The following is a 19,861-nucleotide window of genomic DNA, read 5'->3' as shown; positions in this document are numbered from 1 at the left end:
TTTGCTGGTTCCCAGGTAAACAGACTCACGTCTAGTGATGAGTGATTTTTGAATTTGTAAGATGTGAATCATTGGGAAAACATGAATAAATTTCTAAATAGGATGTTCTAAAAAACATTAGTGAAAGAACTCGATACTCTGTGGACGTGTTTCCCAACTCTAAGCAATCAAAAAAATTGACAGTGATTCAAAATCTTCCATTGTTTTGAATTCCGAAAAAAATTAAACGTATTTTTGAGCTTGAAAATAGCAAAATGAAAACAGGTAACAAAATGAAAAGATTTCAAACCCTCTAATGTTAATGGAGAAACTCGGTGTGATTTTCTGAAGGTCACTCTAGAATGAAAATGGCGAAGCAAGCTTGAAAAAAAGACTGTTAATATTGCTCTCAGTGATTTCTATTTATTTTTACTGACAGTTTTTGGGGTTTTGATCGGTTATTGAAAATATGATTTTTCTTTCTCTTGTATTTTGATTTTTCAAAGAACCGTCTTCTTTTTTTCTCTTCCACGGTGATAGGCTTGAAAGCAGACACAAATTGATCTATTATTTTTCTCTCTGTTGCTCCTGCCTGCTTTCTTCTTTTCTCTTGTTTTTGTAAATGGAAGTAATAATGGACACCAGGTTACAACTTATTGTTTTTTACAGATGATCCACGGATTAGCATTTGATTTTTGGTGGTTCCCAAGTAAAACAGTTTTATGTGTAGTGATGGGTGCTTTTTGAATTTGTAAGATATGAATCATCGGGAAAACATGAATAAAGTTCTAAAAAGGATGTTCTAAAAAACATAAGTGACAGACCTCGATACTCTGTCGACGTGTTTCCCAACTCTAAGCAATCAAAAAAATTGACAATGTTTCAAAATCTTCCATTGTTTTGAATTCCGAAAAAAAATTAAACGTATTTTTGAGGTTGAAAATAGCAAAATGAAAACCGGTAACAAAATGAAAACAGATTTCAAGTTAATGGAGAAACTCGGTGTGAGTTTCTGAAGGTCACTGTAGAATGCAACTGGCGAAGCAAGCTTGGAAAAAAGACTGTTGATATTGCTCTCAGTAATTTCTACTTATTTTAATTGACAGTTTTTGGGGTTTTGATTGGTTATTTCAAATATAACTTTTCTCTCGTATTTTGTTATTTCAAAAAATCGTGTTCTATTTTTCTCTTCCACGTTGATTGGCTTGAAAACGGATTAAATTGATCTATTATTTCACTCTCTCTCTCTCTCTCTCTCTCTCTCTCTCTCTCTCTCTCGCATGGTGCTCCTGCCGCCTCCTTTTCTCTTGTTTTTGAAAATCAAAGTAAATAATTGACACCAGGTAACAAATTTTTATTTTTATTACAGGTGAATCCACTGATGAGCACTTGAACTTTGCTGGTTCCCAGGTAAACAGACTCACGTCTAGTGATGATTGATTTTTGAATTTGTAAGATGTGAATCATTGGGAAAACAGGAATAAATTTCTAAATAGGATGTTCTAAAAACATAAGTGAAAGAATTCGATACTCTGTGGACGTGTTTCCCCAACTGTAAGCAATCAAAAAAATTCACAGTGATTCAAAATCTTCCATTGTTTTGAGTTCTGAAAAAAAATTAAACGTATTTTTGAGGTTGAAAATAGCAAAATAATAATAGGTAACAAAATGAAAACGGATTTCAAACCCTCTAATGTTAATGGAGAAACTCGGTGTGATTTTCTGAAGGTCACTATAGAATGAAAATGGCGAAGCAAGCTTGAAAAAAAGACTGTTAATATTGCTCTCAGTGATTTCTATTTATTTTTACTGACAGTTTTTGGGGTTTTGATCGGTTATTGAAAATATCATTTTTCTTTCTCTTGTATTTTGATTTTTCAAAGAACCGTCTTCTTTTTCTCTTCCACGGTGATAGGCTTGAAAGCAGACACAAATTGATCTATTATTTTTCTCTCTGTTGATCCTGCCTGCTTTGTTCTTTTCTCTTGTTTTTGTAAATGGAAGTAATAATGGACACCAGGTTACAACTTATTGTTTTTTAAAGATGATCCACGGATTAGCATTTGATTTTTGGTGGTTCCCAAGTAAAACAGTTTTATGTGTAGTGATGGGTGCTTTTTGAATTTTTAAGATGTGAATCATCGGGAAAACATGAATAAAGTTCTAAAAAGGATGTTCTAAAAAACATAAGTGACAGACCTCGATACTCTGTCGACGTGTTTCCCAACTCTAAGCAATCAAAAAAATTGACAATGGTTCAAAATCTTCCATTGTTTTGAATTCCGAAAAAAAATTAAACGTATTTTTGAGGTTGAAAATAGCAAAATGAAAACAGGTAACAAAATGAAAACAGATTTCAAGTTAATGGAGAAACTCGGTGTGAGTTTCTGAAGGTCACTGTAGAATGCAACTGGCGAAGCAAGCTTGGAAAAAAGACTGTTAATATTGCTCTCAGTAATTTCTACTTATTTTAATTGACAGTTTTTGGGGTTTTGATTGGTTATTTCAAATATAACTTTTCTCTCGTATTTTGTTTGTTCAAAAAATCGTCTTCTATTTTTCTCTTCCACGTTGATTGGCTTGAAAACGGATCAAATTGATCTATTATTTCACTCTCTCTCTCTCTCTCTCTCTCTCTCTCTCGCATGGTGCTCCTGCCTCCTCCTTTTCTCTTGTTTTTGAAAATCAAAGTAAATAATTGACACCAGGTAACAAATTATCATTTTTATTACAGGTGAATCCACTGATGAGCACTTGAACTTTGCTGGTTCCCAGGCAAACAGACTCACGTCTAGTGATGAGTGATTTTTGAATTTGTAAGATGAGAATCATTGGGAAAACAGGAATAAATTTCTAAATAGGGTGTTCTAAAAACATAAATGAACGAATTCGATACTCTGTGGACGTGTTTCCCCAACTGTAAGCAATCAAAAAAATTAACAGTGATTCAAAATCTTTCATTGTTTTGAATTCTGAAAAAAATAAACGTATTTTTGAGGTTGAAAATAGCAAAATGAAAACAGGTAAAATGAAAACAGATTTCAAACCCTCTAAAGTTAATGGAGAAACTCGGTGTGATTTTCTGAAGGTCACTCTAGAATGAAACTGGCGAAGCAAGCTTGCAAAAAAGACTGTTAATATTGCTCTCAGTAATTTCTATTTATTTTTACTGAGTTTTTGGGGTTTTGATCGGTTATTGAAAATATGATTTTTCTTTCTCTCGTATTTTGATTTTTCAATGAACCGTCTTCTTTTTTTCTTTTCCACGGTGATAGGCTTGAAAGCAGACACAAATTGATCTATTATTTTTCTCTCTGTTGCTCCTGCCTGCTTTCTTCTTTTCTCTTGTTTTTGTAAATGGAAGTAATAATGGACACCAGGTTACAACTTATTGTTTTTTACAGATGATCCACGGATTAGCATTTGATTTTTGGTGGTTCCCAAGTAAAACAGACTTATGTGTAGTGATGGGTGCTTTTTGAATTTGTAAGATCTGAATCATCGGGAAAACATGAATAAAGTTCTAAAAAGGATGTTCTAAAAAACATAAGTGACAGACCTCGATACTCTGTCGACGTGTTTCCCAACTCTAAGCAATCAAAAAAATTGACAATGGTTCAAAATCTTCCATTGTTTTGAATTCCGAAAAAAAAATTAAACGTATTTTTGAGGTTGAAAATAGCAAAATGAAAACAGGTAACAAAATGAAAACAGATTTCAAACCCTCTAAAGTTAATGGAGAAACTCGGTGTGATTTTCTGAAGGTCACTCTAGAATGAAACTGGCGAAGCAAGCTTGCAAAAAAGACTGTTAATATTGCTCTCAGTAATTTCTATATTTTTACTGACAGTTTTTGGGGTTTTGATCGGTTATTGAAAATATGATTTTTCTTTCTCTCGTATTTTGTTTATTCAAAGAACCGTCTTCTTTTTTTCTCTTCCACGTTGATTGGCTTGAAAACGGATCAAATTGATCTATTATTTCACTCTCTCTCTCTCTCTCTCTCTCTCTCTCTCGCATGGTGCTCCTGCCTCCTCCTTTTCTCTTGTTTTTGAAAATCAAAGTAAATAATTGACACCAGGTAACAAATTATCATTTTTATTACAGGTGAATCCACTGATGAGCACTTGAACTTTGCTGGTTCCCAGGCAAACAGACTCACGTCTAGTGATGAGTGATTTTTGAATTTGTAAGATGAGAATCATTGGGAAAACAGGAATAAATTTCTAAATAGGGTGTTCTAAAAACATAAATGAACGAATTCGATACTCTGTGGACGTGTTTCCCCAACTGTAAGCAATCAAAAAAATTAACAGTGATTCAAAATCTTTCATTGTTTTGAATTCTGAAAAAAATAAACGTATTTTTGAGGTTGAAAATAGCAAAATGAAAACAGGTAAAATGAAAACAGATTTCAAACCCTCTAAAGTTAATGGAGAAACTCGGTGTGATTTTCTGAAGGTCACTCTAGAATGAAACTGGCGAAGCAAGCTTGCAAAAAAGACTGTTAATATTGCTCTCAGTAATTTCTATTTATTTTTACTGAGTTTTTGGGGTTTTGATCGGTTATTGAAAATATGATTTTTCTTTCTCTCGTATTTTGATTTTTCAATGAACCGTCTTCTTTTTTTCTTTTCCACGGTGATAGGCTTGAAAGCAGACACAAATTGATCTATTATTTTTCTCTCTGTTGCTCCTGCCTGCTTTCTTCTTTTCTCTTGTTTTTGTAAATGGAAGTAATAATGGACACCAGGTTACAACTTATTGTTTTTTACAGATGATCCACGGATTAGCATTTGATTTTTGGTGGTTCCCAAGTAAAACAGACTTATGTGTAGTGATGGGTGCTTTTTGAATTTGTAAGATCTGAATCATCGGGAAAACATGAATAAAGTTCTAAAAAGGATGTTCTAAAAAACATAAGTGACAGACCTCGATACTCTGTCGACGTGTTTCCCAACTCTAAGCAATCAAAAAAATTGACAATGGTTCAAAATCTTCCATTGTTTTGAATTCCGAAAAAAAAATTAAACGTATTTTTGAGGTTGAAAATAGCAAAATGAAAACAGGTAACAAAATGAAAACAGATTTCAAACCCTCTAAAGTTAATGGAGAAACTCGGTGTGATTTTCTGAAGGTCACTCTAGAATGAAACTGGCGAAGCAAGCTTGCAAAAAAGACTGTTAATATTGCTCTCAGTAATTTCTATATTTTTACTGACAGTTTTTGGGGTTTTGATCGGTTATTGAAAATATGATTTTTCTTTCTCTCGTATTTTGTTTATTCAAAGAACCGTCTTCTTTTTTTCTCTTCCACGGTGATAGGCTTGAAAGCAGATCAAATTGATCTACTATTTTTCTCTGTGTTGCTCCTGCCCGCTTTCTTCTTATTCTTGTTTTTGTAAATGGAAGTAATAATGGACACCAGGTTACAACTTATTGTTTTTATTACAGATGAATCCACGGATGAGCACTTGATTTTTGGTGGCTCCCAGGTAAAACAGACTTACGTCTAGTGATGAGTGGTTATTTGAATTTGTAAGACGTGAATCATTGGAAAACATGAATAACGTTCTAAATCGGATGTTCTAAAAAACAAAATGAAAGAACTCAATACTCTGTGGACGTGTTCCCCAACTCCAAGCAATCAAAAAAATTGATAGTGATTTAAGATCTTGCATTGTTTTGAATTCTGAAAAAAAATTAAAACATTTTTCTGAGGTTGAAAATAGCAAAATGAAAACAGGTAGCAAAATGAAATTAGATTTCAAACCCTAAATTGAATCGAGAAACTCGGTGTGGGTTTCTGAAGGTCACTTGAATGCAACTGGCGAAGCAAACTTGCAAAAAAGACTGTTAATATTGCTCTGTAATTTCTTATTTTTAATTGACGGTTTTTGGGATATTGATCGTTTATTTCAAATATGATTTTTCTTTCTGTCGTATTTTGTTTGTTCAAAAAACTGTCTTATTTTTTCTCTTCCACGGTGATGGGCTTGAAAGGGATCAAATTGATTTATTTTTTCTCTCTCTGGTGCTCCTGTCTTCTTTCTCCTATTCTCTTGTTTTTGTAAATCGAAGTAATTAATGGACAACAGGTAACAGCTTATTATTTTTTATCGCAGATGAATCCACGGATGAGCGATTGAACTTGGGTTGTTTCTAGGTAAAGCAGAGTTACGTCGAGTGATGAGCGGTTTTTGAATTTGTAAGATGTAAGAAATCATTGGGAAAGCATGAATAGGGTTTGTAACCGGATGTTCTAAAATGGTTGAGCGAAAGAACTCAACTCTGTGGACGGGTTTCTCCAACTCAAGCAATAAAAAAATTGGCAGGGATTCACAATCTTGCAACATTTTGAATTCTGAAAAAAAAATTGAAACTTATTTTTGAGGTCGAAAACCTGGAAGACCTTAAGGCTGAAAGCCTTGGTAACCAAACGAAACAGATTTCGAACCCTCTAATTTAAATGGATAAACTAGGCGTGGGTTTCTTAAGGTCACTGTAGAACGTAACATCTTACGTGAGTACTGCCAGTTTCTTCAGTTTCTTACAGGATATTAAATTCATGCTGATTTTTTTTTGTCGATATTGCCAGAAACCTTTTCGAAAGAATTCAGAGAACTCGCTCCTGCAAAACTCTCTCTCATAATCAACAAAATTGTACCAACTATTTTCATGAATGTGACGAAAATATTATAGAAGTAATAAAACCATTAGGCTCAATTTTCAGCCGCCACAAAAGTTTCTCGACTCTCGAGTAAAATTCCCTCATTTGCGGTGCGCGAATAATGCTCTTGTGGAAAACATGTCTATCTCTGTGCACTTTTTGTTACCTGTTTGTCTAGCTAAAAATTTGAATCACAACGAGAAAAAATATCAAAACTCTGCCTGTAGCGAATTAACATTTAAGTCTGCCCCACAATGAAAAGTCAGCGAGAACATAAATGGGGTTCGTAAGAAAAAGTAAAGGAAAGTAAAACAAAACACCGTTGAAAAATTACATTGAAAAGTTATCAGATATTGAATGATGGCTATAGCACTTATTGAAAAACTTGCCTGGTTTCAAATCATTTTTTTCGGGCACAGAATTATGCTGTCGTTCTTTGCTTCAGAATTCAGCTGTTCTTCCCCAGAGTTGAAAGTTGAGCTTGAGAGTGGCGGTCCAGTAGTGGAATCAGCTATCAGCCAGATCGACTACATCAATGACGTCATCTCGCGTGACCAGATGAAAGTCGTCTTCTTTGGAAGGTAGGCTTCATTTATGCAGCATAATCCCACTTCATTTTTCATGGATGTTTTGTTTTCCCACTTTGTCGTGTTATTTACATGAAATCAATAAAATGGTATGCTGCAATAACACAATAAGTTCTTATTCCGTTCTTGGTTTTTGAGGGCTGGCACTACGTCAGGGAACTTCTGTTGTTAAGACGGTTAGTTGATGTTTTACGTAAAGATAAAAGTGCTATAATTCGAACGCTCTTCTAAATTTGAATCGATATGCGAAATGTTTTGAATTTTTTACTATTTCAAAAGACGAGGGTTGAATATTTTCTGTTTTCCTTTTTTTTGTTCACATCAGTTACATATACCGTTTCATTCTTTGCAAAAATATGTAGTTGCACGCAGTAGAGTGTACTGCTCCCGACAACTCTTAATCCGCTCTTAAAGCAATAACAAGGTTTGTAAATACTGGAAGCAGGGGTAAATTCCCTTCATTTGTTTCAAAAGCCCTCTGCAGCGCATCGCTCACCGCTCTATCCAAAAAGAAAGGAGGAGTACGCCCAATAGCGCTTAGTGAAATCCTGAGGGGCCTTATTGCTAAATGTTTAGTGAAAGAAGCAAAACCAGAAGCAATTGAGTTGTTCGATTCCATTCAGCTAGGGGATGGAGTCAGCGGAGGTGCGGAAGCAATCATCCACTCTGCGAAAATCACTTACGAAAAGATCCTCAACGCTGACTCTAAGGAAGAGTGCTTCAGATTGATTTCCGAAATGCCTTTAATTCAGTTAAGCGTTGACACTTGCGATTTCATACCAGGTATTGCAGCCTTCACAAATTTTTGCTACTCTCAGCATCTTCCACTACTGTATAATAACGCCAGTCTTCAAAGTGAATCGACTGTTCAACAAGGAGATCCCCTGGGTCCACTTCTCTTTTCGTTGACGTTATGGCCTGTTATAGAAAAAATAAGAGACATGGTTCCAAATCTTACCCAGCACACCTGGTATTTGGACAATGGTTTCGTTGCAGGCTCCGAAGATCAAATCTGAACTACGCTCGAACTTCCAATGAAGGTCCAAAAAAGAGTCTGTATTTGAGGAAAGACAAGTGCGAACTCTGGTCAATTGTAGATCTACCCTCAGTTGGCTGAGAAGTTACAAGAAATACGGGCAATGGTTTTGAAGTACTGGGTGCCGCAGTCGGATCACCAGAGGTTGTTTCTTCTTGCTAGCCGAAACGTATTCAGAAGGTTGTGTCGCTCCTGGAAAATTTGAGTTATCTGGATGACCCTCATTGTGCCCTCGGCATACTTCGTTATTGCTTAAGGACACCAAAGTTAGTCTACTCTCTATGCACTAACACGTCGACAAGAGATCTGAGATGTTTTAAAAGTCTTCGATTCAATAATAGGTACTGTCACCTGTGACAATGCATGGAAGCAGTCAGCCTTGCCAATAAACATTTCTGGCCTCGGAGTGCGACAATCGCAAGAGCAATACAGAGCCGCGTATGGGGGCTCCGTGTTAGCTTCTGATGACTTGGTTCAGAAAATTACAAATCAGCGCGCTTCAGATAGTAGAGTTTTTACAGAACTTTATACAAGCCTTGAACTTTTCAACTGGAATTCCTACACACAGAAGAAAATTCAAAAAGCTGTAGATAATGAAAAATTTTGTGATCTAATAAATCAGTCGCCAAACTTGGAGAAAGCAAGACTGCAATCACTCTGTTTGCCTCAATCCGGCGCATGGCTGGCGGCACCTACAGTTCCTGCCATAGGTCCTCATCTCAGTCCCATTGAATTTCAAATTAGTGTCAAGTAGAGACTAGGGATTGCAGTTTATGAAGATGAAAGAAAGTGCCCTTACTGCAGGTCTGGGACCCTTGACAGTTTTTGTGACCACGCCGTCATCTGTCACGGAAATGGGGATGCAATTTCTCGGCATGACAGGATTCGTGACCGTATTGCATCAGCATGCTCAGCAGCTAACTTGTCCCCAGTCATCGAAAAACGGAAACTTATTGCTGGAAACAGTTCTCGTCCTGGCGACATATTTCTGCCTTCATGGAAATCAGGTCGTCCAGCTGCTCTAGATGTCACCGTAAATTTTCCACTGCAGCCAAACATTATAAGTCATGCGGCAGAGAAGTCTGGTTACGCGATTGAAGCAGACGAATAGCGAAAATATGCACAACACGTAAATAGTTGCTCTGAGTAAGGATTTTCGTTTGTTTCTCTTGCTGTTGAGTCATTGGGCGGTCTGTCAGTTACTCTCAAGAAAGCGTTAAAGCGCATAGCTCTGTTAGCTGACAGCAGGAATTTTCAGTCGCAAGGACCTGCTATCGCTTTGGATAGACTGGCCTAGTCGGTTTCCGTTGTGATCGTACTAGGATCGGCAACAATGTTGCTTGCACGAGTCCCGTAACCCCAACTTTTGCAATATTTTTGGGCAAATTCTATTTTGGGCAAACATTGTGAACTCCAAGAAGAGTGGAGTCATTTTAGAGGTGTCAACCAATGAGAAGGGACCATCGTTTTTGTAAATATTGTCTCACCCAACGAGCTGGGAGAACATAAATAGTTTTCACGAGTTCAATTAAGATTGAAAAGAGAAGAATTCTGTTTAAGGAGAACAGGACTGATGTTATAGAGAGCGATTGAGAAGAATGAAGAATTCTTCAACAAAACAAACACTCCCTTATTTCAATTTTTAATTAGCAAAAACTTTTGATTCCGAATCAAAGTTCGATAACAAAGATTCGTATTAATTTTTTTTGTAATTTAAAAAATATTTTTAAATTTACCACAAGGTATCTAGAGTAATTCGGTAATATGGGTCTGAACGTAACGTTTCGAATTTTCTCATCTTTTGATCACAGAGCAGAGGCAAGACTTTTGCAAGTAAAGCAAAGAAGATATCAGATTTGGATCTTATATATTTTTTTAAAAAATAAAAATTTAGATCCGTTTGGGAAATGTATCGGGATATAAGGGCAAATTCGTTTCACCATATATCAATAATATTTGACTGATAGAACAGTAAGTTGAAATATATACTGATGTGTTTGTCAACAAGTTAAGACAAAGAGGCCTGATAATGTGTATTTGCACATAGGGTTAGGGCCACTCTCTACGTTCAATATCTAAACCAAAATAGTCTTATTCAACTTTTTGTCAGTTAGATGAGTTACTTCAACAACTTATCGAAATGTTAAGCGTATAGTTCCGCCGCAACTAAAGTAAGTCGGAGCAATCAAGCTGTTAATTATTTCTTAATAGACCTCCTCATCTCAGCCGCTATGATAGCGATTCCATTTTTTTTTACTTTTCAAAGAATTTGAATTTGGTGCGCTCTTCTTGCGACTGAAGAGGAGTATTGGTGGAGCGTCTTTTTTCTATCAATAATATTTTCAGAGTATTTAAAACAGGATGTAAAAGTCAATGCCGCATGTGAAAGCTAAGTGTTTATGCCAAACGGCAACAGCAGAACGAATTGAAAGGCAGAGAGAAGAGAGTGGTTTTCTGTTCTTTTCGTTTTTTGAGAGAAAAGTAGGTCTGAAAAAGTTTTCGCCGAGGGAGCGAATTGTGAGCACGTGAGGCTTTCAACGTATTTTATTAATTTTAACTCCAACTTTTCCAGATAGAGGTCTTTCTTTCAATAATCTAAACTACTAATAGTAATCATTTTTGACCATCCGAAGCTAATATTGCACCTTAGTTTCAATTTTCAGCTATTCTTACCATTTTGCCTTATTTTAAGCTTTCAAATCAAGTTTTGTTTTCTTGTTCGTTTTTTTGTAGCGATTAGGGAGTTGTGTAATTGAGATAAATTGTTCTAGCAAATTTGGTGGTCTTTCAATTTTGATTCACAATTGTTTCCAGTTAATTCTCTTAGAGAAAGTTGAGTGAAGTTGAGCAGATTTTTCCCGATTTTTCTTCTATTTCTTGGGATTTTACGCTTGTCGCTGTAGTTTCTCTGGGTCAATTGTTAAACAAGAGCTACTTTTCAGGTGTTTCAATATTTCGGTGACACTTGATGACTAGACATGGCACTTTCCCTGAAATTATCTCCATTTTTTCAGGTTTTTTTGCCATTTTGATTTTTTGAATTGTTTTAGATTTCTCTGCTGTGTTGAACGAGTAACTGATCAAATAGAAGAAATTTTAATACTGTTTCTGCAGTTGATAGTTTGGAAGAAACAGGAAAACTAAACTGGTTTCTTTTTCACTAAAATAATTTCTAAAAATTTCTTAAATTTTTCAGGTTTTTATTCTTTCTTTTTTAAACTGTTGTTTTATAATTCTCCGCTAATTATTGCGTTGGTCACTAGTATATCAAAAGATGTAATTAAGTTATTTTTCAGAGTCGAGAATGATAGAGAATTTTAAATGGAGATGTATGATTTTTTGGTTTTGTTTATCATCGTCTTTCTCCTTTCTTAGGTTTTCTATTTATGAGCATATGTTATAAGGTTTTATGTCAAATGGTAATATTGTGCTCGAAACTGCCTGCATTACAGGGTCTTGCCAAGTTTTATGGGGAAATTTGATCAGATGCTAAATCAGTTTTTGTCAGTTAATTTTCTCACTTTATTTTTCCTGTTGTCGTTTCAAGTTGCTCATTATTTACTCTTGAACGAAGTTCATAGCAATTATTGTAAACATGTGTGTCTTTTTATGCAAAATTTCTGTTTGACAATTTTGACTTTCGAGTGACTTTTACGTCCTTGATTTTTCGCCTTTCGCGTAATCTAAAATTCTCAATCACAATTTCAAGCAGCTGAATTCAATTGGCGGCAATTTAATACTATAAGTCAAATGAAAATTGCGCCGAAACTGGTGCCATTTTCTACTTTTATCTTAATAGTGGTATGTGTGGACCTCTAATGTGGTTATTTGAAGCTCACTATTGAACTTCTTAGTCCCATTTAAGCTCCCCCTCCCCCCGACTGAAGCAGGCTGCAATTGATTAGAGCTCCCATTAGTCGTTCGAGAGCAATTATTCCGACATTTAGTCGGTTTTGTTTGTTACTATTGCGTCGAATGTGCATTAGATAATAAGTATGGCCAGTTTTCTACTTTGAGTCGTTTCCGGAATTTTTCTGGCTGTGTTTTTCTGGCTATCTTTTTTCCACTTTTTTCGACCTCTTGTCAATGAGAAGTGGAATTAGAGGTGTGATTTTAATCACACTACAGTTTTAAGAGGAGCAAAAGGCGATTAGCTTTAAGGCATAACAAAATGCTTTAAATTGAAGTGAGAAATTGATGTTTAAACAGATTTTTGTTTCGGAGAGCAAATATTTTTTTCGCATGCTGTGATTTGATTTCTTGTTTTCGCTGCTTTTGTCATTTTAGACGAACCGTTTTTTCAAAGGTGATACTTATGTTCTAATAATGCATAGTTGCAGTTGTTTAAACACCCCAAAAAATGACTAATGATTGTTTAAGACTTAGAGGCTGTGTCTTCATCAATTAAGTGATTTTTGGGTTTTTCTTTTCTTGTTAACTACATGCTATATAATGCTATATAACAACACAAAATTGTTAACTGGGGGCATAAAAAAATTCTGGGGAACTAGCAAAAGTCATCTGGTTGTTTTTATGATAGGACCAGCAGTGGTAAGAGTACAGTGGCCAATGCCATCCTGAGGGGCAAGATCCTTCCAGTGGGCATGGGAGATACAACCAACTGTTTCATCACCATGCAGGGCACTGATCAGCCAGAGCCATACATGCTTCATCCTCTGCACCCAGACACGCCGCAGAGTGTACACGTGAGTTGTCTTGCTTGCTTTATGGTTTCTGTTGTTTAATTGCTCGTGAACGAAGTTCATAGCAATTATTGTAAACGTGTTGTCTTTTTTATGCAAATTTTTTTGCTTGACCATTTTGCTCTTTTCTTCGAGAACATTCTTTGACTTCTCAAGCGACTTTTTCACGCTTTCGTTCTCCATTTTTGAGTGATCTCTAGTGCTCTCACTCCGAAGGAAAGCTTGATGCTAATATAAAGTCGGTTGCCGCATATCAGAATGCATGTGGTTATGGATCGGGAGGCCAGTGGTTTGAACCCCGGCGGGGTCAAATGTTTTTCCACCCGCTTCTCGTTCGAGAGCAGTTCTTTCGACATTAGTCGGTTTATGTTTTTTTTGCCTGGGTATGAAACTGACTTTCATCCGTTCATCATGTGTTACTTTTTAAGCAAGTTGATCTTCGCCGTTATTAACTTTATCAAAATACCAAACGCGGTTACCAAAAGCAAGTTGCTTAACTAGGCAAGCGGTTACCAAAAGCACCCTTTAAGCAAGTAAATCTTTGCCGTTATTCCTCCACCCAGCCTGTTATGCTCCCCCGGTTATAAAATATTGTATTTTTATTGCAGATCATTTTGTGTTAACAAAGCACATGTGCCTGAGGGTAGTAAGTAATATGCGCCAGCTAAGCTGGAGGGTCACAGATGTACAATCCTCAAGTTAGTTGTTTAGATTACAAAATATACACTGGACTATAAGTTTTGTCCTCTTTTACACGAAAAAAAAAAAGGTTTGCAACATTGTTTTCTAACCATATAATTGAATATCTGGTCAGCAAATAAATCGTGCCCGAAGAAATGGCACCAACTTGGTGACGTTTACAAGTAGTGTGTTCAACTTTCGTAAACGCTAATTTGCCCTATTTGTTCATTTTTGAGGTATCCAGCTAAATAGCGGGGAAAAATACGAGTTAAAAGTAAGGTGAAGGATTTTAGTTACAATAAGAAGGCCTATATCCTAGTTTTGACTCGTGAAAGTCGGCATTGAGTAGAAAGTAGAACAACAGGGTTTACATTGATGTACTAAAAGCTTAAATTGTCAGAAAATATTTCAACCAGATTTACTAGATATTTGCTAGATTTTCATATTTCGATGATTTATATCTAGTGATACCATGAAAAAGCCGAATTCTTTGTTTATTTTCTCTTCAATGTGCACTGTGAAGCATCTGATTTTTTTTGATATTATGCTCTCTAATTTTACACTGACGTTGTTTCTGTCATTTTTGTCTTTGAGCATCTTGAATCAATTCTGAAGAGCTTTTAGCACAGTTTAGGTTAAAATTAGATAATATAAGAAATCCAGCTTGGACTGATAAGTCGATGATTGATATTTACGAGTGAGTTGAAATTAAAATGGCGCACGATAATGTGCATTTAACGCTTTTAGCCTGAAATCCGTAAATCCATTTAAAAAACTTGTTTAAAAAAGAATGTTTTTTTTTTTGGTTTCAAGGTGAATGAAGCTCTTATCGGTATAAGAATTTTCTGATTTTTTTGTAAAGGAATCGAAACTTGAAACACCTTATAATAACATACTGAAGTTTCATATATCTTTATAAAATCTTGGATAAACAAGCAAGAACTCCCGGGATCATACCGAGACGTCAATTTTTATGGTTGGAAAAACAATATTAGCTAGAAGCAATCAGATGATTTAAGGTCTATCTGAAGAGTTTTTTTAGCCGATTCAATAAATTGACTCTGAGATTTTTCCTGTATAAGATGTGTGGTTTTTCCTCCTCATTATTCTGGTCTTAGGACTAGCATTTGCAGAGTTAAATGTTTTGCTTATAGAAACATCAGTTAGCAAGTTAAAAGGAGAAGTAGTTATGAAATGACATAGGCACGTAGCCACACGCAGATGCATATTCGGGCCCTTCTTTACTCTTTGTGTTTTACGAATCAGTTTTGCATTTTCAAGAAATCGAGAATTTACTATTGATTCACTTTAACCGTCTAATTGATTTGACCATGAGAGACGTTGGCTACTTTCTTTTCTGATCCAGATCTCTGAAGTGCCTATTCTCATCAACTGACGCTTCAAAAATTTTGTAAGTCTTCGTTTTCTTTTTTTTTCGGTTTCATTCTCGGTTCATAGTTCCTTGAATCACAAAAAGAGCCCTCTTGATCCTGTTCGCCCCTTTTTTTACTGTAAATTTGGCTCGAAAATGTTACTTGTTTCAGAATTTTTTTCATGTGAAGATTTATCAAGATCTGAAGCATGCTGCGCCAAGATTTTTGCTAGACTCATCTGGATTAAAATCTCTCGAGATCTTAACGAGGTGTTGCACGAAATTTAATATTCAGATCTTGGCATGATTAAAGCTTTGTACGAGTTGTCAGAATCTTGTATGGTGTCGCGAGGTCTATCCAAGTTTGTTTCAATGGGATAGGAATGAGCCAGAAAACTGTCACAAGCTACTAAATGAGTTAGTCTTCCTAGTTTGAATTAATAATTGTTACTAATTTCCATGATTCAGATTTTTATGTGACTAATTTTACTTGTTCTGTTTTGCTTTTTCGATATCTAATTTGCTGACTTTGGGAATTTCGAGCAACTGAAATCATAACTGATAATTAGTGTCCAGAATTAGTGTTAACAGAAATCATTTCAAAATCGCACCAAAATTAGATTCCTCACTCACTAAATCAGATGAAAGGGCATAAATTTCTTCATTGTTCCGACCCCACTTGTGGGGGAAGGAACTATATACTCAAATGGTTTTTTGTTCAGACAATTTTGGCCGATCGATATATTCATTGTAGAGAAATGTTAGGGGTATCATTAAAAAGCTAGTCCAGCGTAGAATTCAAAACTAAAACGGTTTTTTGAATTTCGTTTTTTTCGAGGATTTATTGAGGATTGAAGTTTTGTGTGAACACGGGGATATTCAGCATGATTGTTCACTTTTAGTGTAATTTTTCTTCAAATTAAGATATGTTTTTAATGAAATATTAATTCAAAATTACATTTCAGGCCACAAAATGAAACAATTTGGAGTTCTTAATAGACGAAAGGCGATAAAAAGAGTAGTTCTAGTCTCATAGGGAAGTTTACTATCAAAAAATATTTGAATTCTATTTCCGAGCTCTTTTTTAGAAAACTTTTCATTTTTTTGTTTTCTTGGGTCAGTTGGCAACTAGTCTCTATTCATATCTAGGCTCCGCTAATGGCAAACCTGATTTGCACTCAAATGAAGCCCAATGAACAAAAAGTTCGTTTTCAAGTAATTGCTCGTGTTTCTTTTGCTTCGACTCTGAGTTTTGTAATTTTAAATGAAATTTTGATATTCTTTTTGAGGTTTTACTAAATTTCTGGAATCCTATGCCATTGTGTCGTTGATTAAAAGTGCAATAGGTTTCGTAATAAGCATTAAGTGAACCTATCTAGAGCTTCCAGTGGACAGCTAATGGCTGTTAAGCCTTTGAAAATGATTTTTCGAGAAATTTTTTTAACATTGAACGATCCTTAACTTATTTTCGTCAATTGTAAGTCAGTCTCAGTAGACAAGGCCCCCTTCTTGTCTACTGTAACAAAAATTAATCTAGTTAGCGGTTTCCTATTCTAATTTTTTGTTTTATGACTTCAATGCGACAAGATTTCAAAAAATTTTTCAAAAATTTTTGGATGTTTTCTTATTGGTTCCTCTTGAAATCTTATAAGATTATCCTGATAATTATTTGTCCCATTGCCCTAGAGAAGACGTTCACTGGATGATGGATACGGTTTTCAGAGAAAAGCTTCTGGTTTAAATGGCTTTGACACTTTCGTCTCACATTTTTCTACTGAATTTTTGGTTTTTGCCAATATTTGTTGTGGTTTCCATAGTCATGGACTTATTGTGACGTCTTATTGATTACCTATGCCTGACAAATATCATCATCCTCAAATGGAAGCATACGCTCCAATTGAGCGTATTTTGTGACTTTAATGGCTGTTAAGAGTTTAAAAAAATTTTCGAAAATTTGATTGAAAATTAACCGATCTTAATCTAATTTTCATTAATTGCAAGTCAGTCTCAGTAATTATCGGACCCCATTTTTTGCTAATTCAAACAAATTCAATCTTTTTAGCGGCCTTATCCTCTAACTATTGGTGTTATGGCTGCGATGCAGGAGTTTTCATTTTTTTTAAAGTTTTTGGATATTTTTTTTCGTAATTTTATTTCCTTTTGGAATCTTAACACATTATCCTAATGCTCGTGGTTGCATTGGCTTAGAGATGGCATTCAACGGATCATATTTTATGTTTATAGAAAAAAACTTATGGTTTAAATGGTTTCGACACTTTCTTCTTGCACTTTTCTACTTAATTTTAGAACTTTGTCGGTATTTCTTGTTGTTTTCATTATCTATGAATTACTGTAATGGCATATTGATGACTTATTAATGACAAACATCCTTGTTGTCTGAGCGAGGCATAACTCTGCGTTTTTTTAGCTTCCGTTGAAAGCTATTGAATATATTGGCGTTGATACTACGAGTTTTCTCAATCAATTCATGGTTTTAATTTATTTGTTCATGTTTGTTGATCTCTTGGAGTCAAATTAACCCTAGAAAAAAGAATCCCAATGTTGTTAAAGGTTTATTTGAAAGTAGAAACGTTCCTACCAAAAAATTTTTTAATGGCTCCGACACTTCTCGCTCAATTTTTTTTTGGGTTTTTTTTGCTTTTTTTCATTCTTTAGGAAGCAATAAAAAGCTGACCGGTTTCATTAGCTTGTATTTGAAGATTGAAAAAAGATTCCACGCGAAGATATCAGTTCACTGCGAATAGTCTTAAAGTTTATGATATCATACATTTTTAAGATTTTTAAGGGTTTTTCATTTTTTTAAGTTTTTGTTGTTCTTTTGGTCAATTTGTAACTTAATCTCATCATTGAGAGGTCGCATACAATTCCGTGTATTGTAAAAATTAGCATGTTTACTGATTTTATGACGTAACTGATGTTTTGTTAGTTGTCCAGTATGCGTTTTTATAAAAGTTATGTGAGTGGTGTGTTTTTGTTTCTTCTCTTCCTGTAGCACAATCGCGTAATAACAGATCCCAATGATTTTCAAATGTGACTCAATTGAACTTATTGATTCGTTCAATATAAAGTTAGCTGAATTAGTACATATTTTTCAGATAATATCTAATGATTTTTTAATGGCTTGACTAATTTGTGTTTTCGCAATGTTTGTAATTTTTTGCTCGTAGTTTTTGAGTTTTTTTGCATCTTTAGTCCGTTTCTTTGGCTAAGTCTAACCAGAGACAGGTGCTATTGGTTTTTTATGACTGTGTATTAAATTTATTAAGAATTATTAACTATTGTCATTAGTCCCATATGTTTTGTGGTTAGGAAAAAAAATTTGTGCAGTTAGGATTTTGTCTGATTGTATCTTGACAATTTGTAATTGTAAAGTGCCTTTAAATTAAGATATTGAGTTTTTGCCGTGAAATTTTGTTTTTGTAACTTTTTGTTGTTGCTGTTGTTTTTTTTTCTCGTAGACTTTTAATTGGCAGATCTTGTTGTAATGAGGCATGTTATTATTAAATTCAATTATCATCTTGGTTGTGTAACGATTTTGTAAAACTCAAACATCTATTTTTGATTATCTCTTTGTCAAAAATGTAACTCAAAAGACAGTTAAGTCAAAAATGTAGATGAGCGCTGGTCGGAACATCATGTGCGAACGCACATTAACAAGCCTCCTTGTTTGTGTTCCGATCTGAATTGAATCGTGCGGTTCATTTTTCATTCAAGTGTTTTAATTGATAGTAGGAAGACGAAGAGTACAATTTGTTATAAGATTTTCGGAATTTCGTTTTGCTTGAGAACATATGAGAATTTTGAGGAAAATATCGGTTGAATATTCCTAAGTGGAGTTCAGAAATTTCACAAGTGCATTCTCAATGAAAACCAACTCAAAGGGGTTTGACAAAGAAAACTCTTTGAGATGGTTAGTGGTTGCTTTAATTTTAAAAAAAATTTGTTCAATTAGCACTAAAAGTTTGTGCTATATTTTTCGAATATTTGTTATCAGAGCATTCATATTTGGGAAAAATGTTCAAACTGCATCTTCAAATGCATAACACCAAAATATATAATACAAAATAAATTTTCAAAAGAGATCTTAAAATGACCAAGTGATACATTTGCTGATTGTAGAGTTGTCGAATAAACTTATACGATTATGAGCGAAAAAAATCGAAAGACAATGCTTTGAATTTAATTCTAAATTTTTATCTGGGCCATGAAATTATCAAGAATTGTCTGTAAATGGCTATATTGACTTGTGTGTAGTATCTCTGGGATCCCAATTTAGAGGTTTACTGACTTTACATTTTTCAAAATGAGCACAAATGCGTGCCTATGAGCTTGCAACAGATAGTATCAAAATAAAAACAAATCGGTTTTCTGATGGTCTTGCTTGCCTCTGAAAAAGTCGCTCGGTATGTCACATACCTTGATTTTTGGAAAATAATACGCTAGTTGAGATGATTCACTTTTTTGGCAGTTGCAAAGTTTTCGAACTGCTTTCAGTTAACGCAAATATACAAATAAAAGATTGTCGGCGGAATTAACAATTATCTGGAGTACAGAGGTTCTGCTATAATGATCATAATTGCTGTTATATAATAGAAGTTTTTTATTGATTTTTCAAAACCAATAAGAGTGTTTTTAATTATCGTAACATCTGTTATTGTTTTTTTGCTTGGTTTATTGTGCAATTCATTGAACTCCTTTTATTGAAAAGATGCTGCTTGTATCCAAAAAAAATCGGGAGGCAATTTAATATTGTTTGGTTCATGGTCTGTACTGTTCTAGAACTAAACCTAATTGCTGGTAGTTTTCTTAAACT

General features: G+C 34.7%; 1 protein-coding gene across 1 annotated transcript in view; it reads left to right on the top strand.

Annotated features, from left to right (window-relative positions):
- LOC142343313 (mitofusin-1-like) overlaps nt 1–19,861 on the top strand; it is a 122,229-nt gene that overhangs the window by 11,649 nt on the left and 90,719 nt on the right. Inside the window, exons 2-3 of the mRNA XM_075395141.1 lie at nt 7,094–7,229; nt 12,812–12,977. Of these exons, the coding sequence (XP_075251256.1) occupies nt 7,094–7,229; nt 12,812–12,977 (302 nt within the window). The remainder of the gene's footprint in view (nt 1–7,093; nt 7,230–12,811; nt 12,978–19,861) is intronic.

This window comes from Convolutriloba macropyga, chromosome 7 (genome assembly GCF_964194025.1).
Source record: "Convolutriloba macropyga chromosome 7, txConMacr16.3, whole genome shotgun sequence".
Lineage (NCBI taxonomy): Eukaryota > Metazoa > Xenacoelomorpha > Acoela > Convolutidae > Convolutriloba > Convolutriloba macropyga.
The sequence above is the reverse complement of the archived record's forward strand: the minus strand, read 5'-3'. Positions and strand labels throughout refer to the sequence as shown.